The sequence below is a fragment of the Palaemon carinicauda genome, chromosome 26, assembly GCF_036898095.1.
Source record: "Palaemon carinicauda isolate YSFRI2023 chromosome 26, ASM3689809v2, whole genome shotgun sequence".
In the NCBI taxonomy this organism is placed as follows: domain Eukaryota; kingdom Metazoa; phylum Arthropoda; class Malacostraca; order Decapoda; family Palaemonidae; genus Palaemon; species Palaemon carinicauda.
Genome location: NC_090750.1, coordinates 77,775,993 through 77,785,376, shown reverse-complemented (window position 1 = coordinate 77,785,376; position 9,384 = coordinate 77,775,993). Strand labels below are relative to the sequence as shown.

General features: G+C 35.3%; 1 protein-coding gene and 1 long non-coding RNA gene across 3 annotated transcripts in view; one reads left to right on the top strand and one right to left on the bottom strand.

Moving 5' to 3' along the window:
- The window catches only part of LOC137620243 (uncharacterized), a 143,157-nt gene that overhangs the window by 126,328 nt on the left and 7,445 nt on the right, over positions 1-9,384 (top strand). The gene's annotated exons all lie outside the window — the stretch shown is intronic.
- The window catches only part of LOC137620241 (peroxisomal N(1)-acetyl-spermine/spermidine oxidase-like), a 13,992-nt gene continuing 4,854 nt past the window's right edge, over positions 247-9,384 (bottom strand). For both annotated transcript variants that reach the window (XM_068350480.1, XM_068350481.1), the window contains 10 exons: positions 8,357-8,511; positions 7,695-7,811; positions 6,166-6,304; positions 4,718-4,787; positions 4,442-4,570; positions 3,897-4,115; positions 2,649-2,765; positions 1,909-2,096; positions 1,484-1,613; positions 247-1,178 (listed from right to left, as the gene is read on the bottom strand). In XM_068350480.1, coding sequence (XP_068206581.1) covers positions 1,053-1,178; positions 1,484-1,613; positions 1,909-2,096; positions 2,649-2,765; positions 3,897-4,115; positions 4,442-4,570; positions 4,718-4,787; positions 6,166-6,304; positions 7,695-7,811; positions 8,357-8,511 — 1,390 coding nt within the window. In that variant the 3' untranslated portion in view covers positions 247-1,052. The remainder of the gene's footprint in view (positions 1,179-1,483; positions 1,614-1,908; positions 2,097-2,648; positions 2,766-3,896; positions 4,116-4,441; positions 4,571-4,717; positions 4,788-6,165; positions 6,305-7,694; positions 7,812-8,356; positions 8,512-9,384) is intronic.

The following is a 9,384-nucleotide window of genomic DNA, read 5'->3' as shown; positions in this document are numbered from 1 at the left end:
GTTTGAAAATTATATAGATACTAAATATAAGAAGCTACTGCTTTTACATTTCTCTTAACTAGCTGAATTTTTACAAAATTAAAATTCTAGCCGTGCTATGTTATTACGCATGCAACATAGTTCTGCTTTTTTGCATGGACAATTCATGGTTGGCAAAAGTTGCAATGCTGTTGCAGTAGACTCTCTCCTCAAATCAACCGGTTAATGCATCAAAATAAAGAATACAAACTCTTAAGCAACTTTTTATTAGAATAAAACCTGCTTCTTTTTTCATAATGGGCTGTTTGGCCCATTGGGTTTTTAAAAGACAGTTGAAGTCTGTTTTTTTTTAAACAATAGTTTCAATTGGGGTTGTGTTAATATGAATGACTGGCTACTCAATCATAAGTCTGAAAAATGTCAAGATTTCACTACAAGGCATTTAAATAAACATACAAATTTTTTAAAAACAAAGTCCGTCGTACATTGACTTTTCTATTAACAGGGCTTGATTCAATTATATATAAATCAATAAGCAAACAGTGTATGAATGAATAAGGTTAAAACATAACAGCACATAAAACGTTAAATGGAACTTGACCTTACTGCTGATAGGTTGACAATGTTAGACTGATAACAATGTTGTTAGGGTTTTACATGTAAATATGTTTCTGTACCTGACTGGGCTACCTCGCTAAAATTCCTGTACAGTAGGATGTATGCATGAATTTCCTAAATATGGGTTTTCCATTTTAGGAAAACGCTGTGAAACTCTGATCCATAACATAAAATTTGTATATTATTCTAAAATGCAGTGTGATAGGATATTTCGAAGCATACAATATATTACAGCATATGAAATTAAATGTTACATATTTTTAATATATTAGATTCCATGATTTAAATATACATGATCTATATAAAAATTATTCCATTATTTATGTATATAATCTATCTAAAAATATAGTGTTCCAAAATAACAAACTATCCATTTTTCCCTTACGCTAACTGAATTTGATATTCACCCCAACATAAAGTAAGACAAGGCTGCATTGCTCTCAGTTCAGATAGCTTCATAACAGCCCTGTTAATTTCAAAAGACTTAGAACTTCGGATGCAGCCCGCAGGCCTGAATCCATGGCACCGTCCACTGTGCTGTAGTGGGTGTTGTGGGTGTGTTCCCCCGCCCACAGCACAACCTGCAAGCAGACATTAGGAAATTAAATGTACACTTGATTGACATGTGAAATTCTCTCTCTCTCTCTCTCTCTCTCTCTCTCTCTCTCTCTCTCTCTCTCTCTCTCCAATGGTAGTTATAAATATTAAAATTTACGTAGAGGGTATGTTTTGGGACTATATATAGGTTTAGCATTATCCATTACATAAAACACTGGAATAAATAATCATTTTTATAAACCTCCCAACACTAACTAGAAACCGTAGATTGATTAGTAAACGATTACTATAGTTTTTTTGTAACAAATGAGAGTTACTCGGTGTTCACCTTGTTTCCCTTTGAATTCTCAAGGGGAATTTGGAATGACATCCTTGAGTCCAGTCCGGCTTTCTCACCCTCGACCGTTACGAAGGACGAGTATGACCCTCGGGTCCAGGGGTTTAGTCCCCACTGAGATCTGGAAATAAGGAAAATATTTGTCCTTTCAATGTTGGCTTAAAGGATCGCGATTGATAAGTGCTATAAGGAAGAAACCCGCTAGGAGTTTTTTTAACGATTATTTCCGTGGGTATTAATATAATTTCAATTTTACAAAATGCGTCCCTATTTGTTAACATATCTTAAGAATATGATTCCAATGCTTATTTTCAGTTTACTGGAAATGCAGGATAAACATGGAATCTATTTCAGTTGTAGTAAACAAATAGATTATTAAAAAGCGCAACATTCCAAAGTGAAGACAATTGTACCACCTTCTAAAGAATGTCGGTTGGGGCACTTCGGTGTTAGTGATGTTAGAAAGCAGACTCTGAAGGTGTCTCTGGACTGTGTGCTCTGACAGGCTCTCCATGGCAGTGGCATGGTGTCCCGTGACAAATACCTGTAAAACGCTCTCCTGCTGGTGCACACTCATCACCTGAACGATGCCGTACATCCATTCCTAAGAGATAAAGATTGTGAAAACTGCAATGTGGGTTTGACTTTGATGCAGACTATTCTATGTTCAGAATCTCTTCTTTTCGTATCATAGCGTTTTTAAGGCAAAGGCATTGTGATACTCGCAATGTACAAATAGTGATATAGTTGAATATCTATGTAGATTGGGTCACGTTTGCAGATGATTAACAAGTTGATTACGGTTAGAATCTCCCCAGTTTGCTTAAACCAAAGGAAGCATTTTTTCAATGTAACCCATTAGCTTCCTATCCCTTCCTTGTATTGTTTACTTACTATCATTGGACACCGTCCCATTTCTGTTTTTAACTTTCTAATCAGTATGTTTATTTATATGCTAGTTTAAAAGAATCTTAAATTGAAATGCATGGAAACCTACTGATTTACCTGTGACTATGAATCTTAGAGCTACAAACTTTCTAGTCCACCAACTTTTTGTATAATTATGACGCCAGAACAACAATAGTTATCAATACGGTCTTTAAAAGAAGGTTATTGAATATGCTTCAAAAATTTTAATCCTTACGGATCCTCTTACCATTTCAACGGGGAGATTAAATTCTGTCCAGAGGATCATGATCCAGATCGGTTTCTGTCCCCACCAAGGCGCTGGCCATCCCATCTGTACCTTGTCTGCCACACCCAGCTCGATTCCCTTTAAAGAAGGTTTTCACATTAAATCTTTACACTAAGGGTCCTTCCTTTACGAGTTAACGATAACTTTTTGGTTAACTTCGTTTACAGAAAAGTTTACAAATCTTGAATATGAAATTCGTTAGTTGTCATTCCTGATTAAGTCTCTAATTTATTTTCAAGTTGCAAAACCAATTTCAAACATACAGTGGTGTAAGCGCATTGTAAAATTATTTCAATAATGAATAATTAATCATTTTAGTTTAAACATTGTTATTTAAATTCTTAATCAATATAAGATTATTTGAATTATGTATATCCAGTCATTCAAATTGCGAATATAAGTGATTTAAACACTTGATATCAAATTTTGTAACTGGATATCCATTTATTTAAACTGGGTTATAAAATCATTTAAACTGTGGATATCCAATAATGTTTAGTGTGATTATACAGTTATTTAAAGCTTCAATATACAGTCTTATTACTGCATATCTAGTAATTCAATCTTTATATCCAAATATTTGAACTATGAATATCAAGTGATTTAAACTGAATATCCCGTGATTCTATTTAAATTGCGATAATCTAGTGATTTAAACATTGGATATCCAATAATTGGCTCAATTTACACTATAAAGTGATTTTAACTAAATCCAATTATTGATAATCTAGTGATTTAAACACTGGATATCCAATAATTAGGTGAATTTACACTATCTAGTGATTTTAACTAAATCCAGTTATTGACAATATAGTGATTTAAATATTGGATATCTGATAATTAGTTGAATTCACACCATTGATTTTAACTAAATGCAGTTATTGATAATCTAGTGATTTAAACATTGGATATCCAATAATTAGTTGAATTTACACTAATTAGTTGAATTTACACTATCTATAGTCAATCTTTTTAATGAGGCGCATTTGCACCGACTCGCAGTGGTGCCGTTTTAGCTCGGAAAAGTATCCTGCTATCTGATTGGTTAGAATTATCTTGTCCAACCAATCGGCGATCAGGACACTTTTCCGAGCGAAAAGGGCACCTCTGCGAGTCGGTGCAAATCTGCCTCGCTAAAAAGAATTGACTATAGTGATTTTAACTAAATCCAGTTATTTAAAATCTGAACATCCATTTCGTATTGATTACGGATAAGTCCTTGATAAGTTTCTCTGGGAGGGCTGGCCGGAAGAGATGGCCGTGCCGTTCCTTGAGGTGTCCCACGGAGGCTGTCACAAGGACGTGATCGGCCAAGTAGGCAGACTGACGGCCTTTAGTCTCGACCAACACTTTGTCTTGCTCAATTCCGTTCCAGGTGATACGACAGACTGGGGTGGATAACCTCACAAGGTTGTCAGAGAGGTTAGCCTAGAAATAGACAATCGTGTTATATTCTCTCTCTCTCTCTCTCTCTCTCTCTCTCTCTCTCTCTCTCTCTCTCTCTCTCTCTCTCTCTCTCTCTCTCTAAATAAAAAAGTTGGCTTAATCCATTATCAGTGACAAAATAATTTAAATAGTTATATCTTTCCTCTTTCTCGTATTATGCTGACACACACACACACACACACACACACACTATATATATATATACACACACACACACTATATATATATATATATATATATATATATATATATATATATATATATATATATATATATATATATCACATAGGAAATCTCTCTTACCACACCTTGAGAGAATTAATCAAGGTGTCGTAGCCATCCTTCCATTGGAAATCCAAACCATAGTTTGAATACCGACCCGTATCTATAGCAGAGCTCTCCAACCAATTATCTGTCCCTTCTTCATAATTAACTATCTGGAAGAAAAATAAAAGTAAAATAATATAAACGTAATCACACACGCAAACATGCGTGTAGTATTTACTCCATACGCTTATGTAATTACTTTCGCTCACCCGTAACTACTGTTATTCATTGTGGTCTTTTACTTAATGGTGGCTTACCTGTTCCAACAGGTGAAGCCAGGCTTTTCCTGTGTCACTTTCTGCTCCTGTGCCGTAAGCATGGGTGAACCTGCAAAATTAGAATTAGGAACGTTAAACGCATGATTTAGGCTTGGGATAGACACCGGGCAGAGGGCCCAGTCGGGCAACGTGATCCCTAGACAGGAGCCCATCCGGTTCCTCAACAACGGGCACTTCGATGGTTTACCCGTGGTTTTCTCATTTATGACGTCAGCTACACTCGTGATCGCCACCCATACCACAAAATTGGTAACAGTGTGCCTGCCGTGCATCTGTCCTCGTATGGAAGGGGTTTAAGAACCTTGTATTTGATTTTGAATGGTACATTAAAGATTTTAAAGAACGTTTTATGTGAGTTTGCGACAGGAGGAAAGAGTAATACTCTTGATGATTTTAAGGACAGGATGATGTAAAAACATATTGTTTGAAAGCTTTCATTTGAACTGCCAATTACAAGCAAAATTTTTCCTTTTACTTAGCAATAATCAGAGTATGAAACGGAGGACTTTTTAACCTTGATGTCAGAGTTTTTGGACAAATTACCAAATTAATATGCCGGAACAGAACCTATGAATTCAAGAATTTGCTAGTTCTGATTTTACCTTCGTTTTTGGTCAGGATAAGACCACTGTTCATATGCGAATTAATTATATAGCCTGACTTTGTATGTAAAATAAAAATGGCAAATAGTGCATAGTTAGTTTGGCTTTCTTGCGCTGTAGTTTTTCATGTTCTAAGTATCTGATGCATAGAGGGACCCTTAATATCTTATTGTTTTCTGTGCAAATCCAGTACATTAATTTCTTATGCGAGCCACACGAAGATACTTAAGCACTAAAGTTTTCAGTTAGGATATAGCAATATACAATAAAACTCTTCAGATAATTTGTTCTTCCAGGTAATACAATGTCATGTATTCATGCAGATAATTTGCGGAACACCATAACAAGGACTGCAAGAGAACTTTTGTCTTGCTAACATGTGATACTGGATTAGCAAATATATCAATAATCATATATAAGTATTTGTGCAAAGCTAATCACCGTTTTGGTAACGATCACCTCTCATGGTCTTTTTTTTTCACTAAACGTGTGTTCATGGTCTTTTTTTTTTTTTTCTCACTAAACGTGTGTGGTAGTGATATTGTACCTCGGTAGATATGTGTGTACATAGAATTTTCCTTTTGGAAGGCTGGTAAGCTGTTTAGGGTGACGCAAGGGAAACTAACATTAATGTTGTCAAATTTCCTGTGGTCAACGTTTTTAACTGATAAATTTATCCTAACTATATGTAAACTTTTAAGCACGTCTTGAGTAGTATTTTCCACAAACAAACTACGAACTTTGTTAAGGTTTAATTGGTTGAATATGCCAGCTGCAGAGAGATTAGCAGAACTCGCCATGCAAAACATTCGCTCTAAATCTTACCTGTCGAGATAACACTGTCCATAAGCATCGTTCTGGTATTGGCTTATGACCTCCTCTGACATGCAGGTCTCCATCAATCTGAGTACCTTGTACTTCACTGGGTCACTTGGATTCCCGTCCTTTGTCATGACTTTCCAGTCTGTAGTGTTAATAAAATTAACAAATTAGTCGAGAAACGAGTAATTAAATGAGAAAGGTATGGAATGGAATTTGTATTTAGGGTAGGGGGTTATAATAGATGGTTACAGTAATTAATGTCGGTAATAAATTATAATAGTTTCTTTACAGAATATACATCCAGATATTTTACAAAAGCATCGTTTCTAATGTGATATCCAGTGATTCTTAATACATCGTTTATTTAATCACAGAGACTTATTTCAGGCAGAATACTTAGGTCACGAACTCCACTGGATATCAGAACCAAGACGTCTTTAATATTTATCTAGGATGTCGCCTAAGTTTCTTAAGGTTTTTACTTCCTCCTTCCATTAACTCTGTTTCATCTTTTAGTTTTGGTTGTTTAATCATCATCCATTTCCTAACACTTGCATGAATATAGTTTAGATTTCCACCTATATTATCAATGTCATTTATGGTTAAATAGAATCGTGTATCATCCGCAAATAGCTTGAACTTGACTCCGTCTCTAATTATTTTGATAGAATAAAGTATAGATACAAAATAGGATTGGGCCTTGTACACTTCCCTTGGACACACCCCTTCTTAATGTCTCGTATAAATAAAGATATCCATTCCTTCACAGTAGTTTGTCAATCAAGTGATCTTTTAGATACTCAAAAGCTTCATGAACACCTAATAGTACTTCAAGCACAACCGTGTCAAAAGCAACACGGGAGATCGAATAAAAATTTGGGTGGTCTTAGTTTTTTTCACAATCATTATTTCCATCAGGTCATTTACAACAGGGAATAAAACTGTCTCCGTAGAATTTAATTGTATGCTTTCCGACTGGTTGTCCAGCAATACTTCGGTTTCTCCTAAATGACTTCACTAGTTGAATTGCATTTTAGGGGACATTTTATATGGATAAATTAGAGGTTTTTAAGCATGATAAGTCAATCTTTATAGTTTATGAAAGATCTTTTTTAATGTTGTTACTGTTTTCCAAATGTTATTCCTATTATTATTACTACTTGTTTATTTACTTCCTTCCCACACTGGGCTATTTTTCCCTGTTGATGCCCTTGGGTTTATAGCATCCTGCTTTTCCAATAAGGGTTATAGTTTAGCTAGTAATAATAATGATGATAATGATTATCCTCAGTCTCAGGTTTAAGATAGTTAATAATCAATGCTATCATGTGCTAGTATTTTTATTCTTGAAATTGTCAGAAAGACTGGAAAAGTTTTCTACCATTGCTTCAGATATTGGTATCGGATTAATCTCATTTTTCCTTGCCCTTTAACAATTCCGGCAATATCATAATTTGCTACTGCATAAAACTATTAAAATTTCTACTAAACCATCTTGAATAAAAAAAAATATTTTGCCATAGTTTACTTACCGTAATCTTCCCGAGTGAGGGAATGCGCCACAGAATTCATTTTTCTTGCCAATCTGTAGAGAGGATTTTTCTCGCCTCCATGGATCCATTCGGCTCCGTCCTCCACCAGGATGTTTCCTGAGAGAGAGAGAGAGAGAGAGAGAGAGAGAGAGAGAGAGAGAGAGAGGAGAGAGAGAGAGAGAGAGAGAGAGAGAGAGAGAGAATCAGCAACCTTGCGGAAAGTCACGTCAGGACTGATTCTAATTTGAAGGACAAGTGCGATCAATTCTTTGTTCTTTAAAGCGAAAAAACAACTGTTCAGTAACCTACTTGAAATTTTGGACCTTTCCTCTAAAATGTATTGCATTTCAGTCAATATTTTTACCATATATTTTTTTTTTTTTTTTACCAAAACTTTGTTACTAAACCGTATTTGTCACCACGCAGTATTTGTTGCTAAATGGCATTTGCTTCTGGACAGTATTTGTTACTGTACGGTATGTCACTAAAACAGAATTAGTTACTAAACGATGTTTGTCGTCTAGTAATATTTATCGCTAAACTACATTTGTCTTGTAGTGGTATATGTCAATTAAACTGCATTTGTCGTCTAGCAGTATTTGTTACTAATCATATTTTTTACAAAACAATGGCATCTTTTTTAAACTGTATTTCTTACTAACCTTCTCTGTAAGTGTGCACGCGTCCCCCCAGGTAGTCGCCAGCCTCCAGAAGTATAAAATCTGTGTAATTGTTCTCGATGAGGTTCTTGGCAGCAGCCATGCCAGCTACCCCTCCTCCTAAGATCACAACGCCTACTTTCTGAGCAGTAGATATCCTACGAAAAAATAGATGGTGAATTGCATTACTTTTCTTGAAAATTGGTAGTTACTTTGCAACAATTTACATTTGTCGATGTTTTTAGGTATGAATTAAGATTTTGCAAGATTCTGGTGTTGATATTAGTGGTAAATTTGCTATCTCTTGCATCAATCAGTTGATAGGACTATACTCATTTTTTTTAATTAGGCGCATTTGCACAGACTCGCAGCGGTGCCCTTTTAGCTGGGAAAAAGTTTCCTGCTATCTGATTGGTTAGAATTACCTTGTCCAACCAATCAGCGATCAGGAAACTTTTCCGAGCTAAAAGGGCACCCCTGCGAGTCGGTGCATATTTGCCCCACTAAAAAGAATTGACTATAGTGAGTTTCCACAGGAAAGTGTATCTAAACACTATAATAAGGACCAAGTACGTGTTTTATACTGGTTAGCGAAACTAGATCTCAAGAACAGATTCCCTGATCTGTAGCTCAGAATTACTTCAGAATAACAATTTGTTTTAAATACCGGTGGTTATATCCTATGACTATCACTGTGGCTCTGTTTAACCTTTCGTTCATATTATTATTATTATTATTATTATTATTATTATTATTATTGCTTGCTAAGCTACAACCCTAGTTGGAAAAGCAGGATGCTATAAGCCCAGGGGCCCCAACAGGGAAAATAGCCCAATGAGGAAAGGAAACAAGGAAAAATAAGATATTCTAAGAACAGAACATTAGAATAAATAGATATGCGACTTCCTCTTCAAACTCATTCCGGAAGTGAGATTTGTGGTTATATGAGGCCTTGATATTTACTTGTCCATTTTCACGGTCAATTAAAAAAAAAAAAAAAAAACTTTATGGCTTATATTCAAATTGTTCTA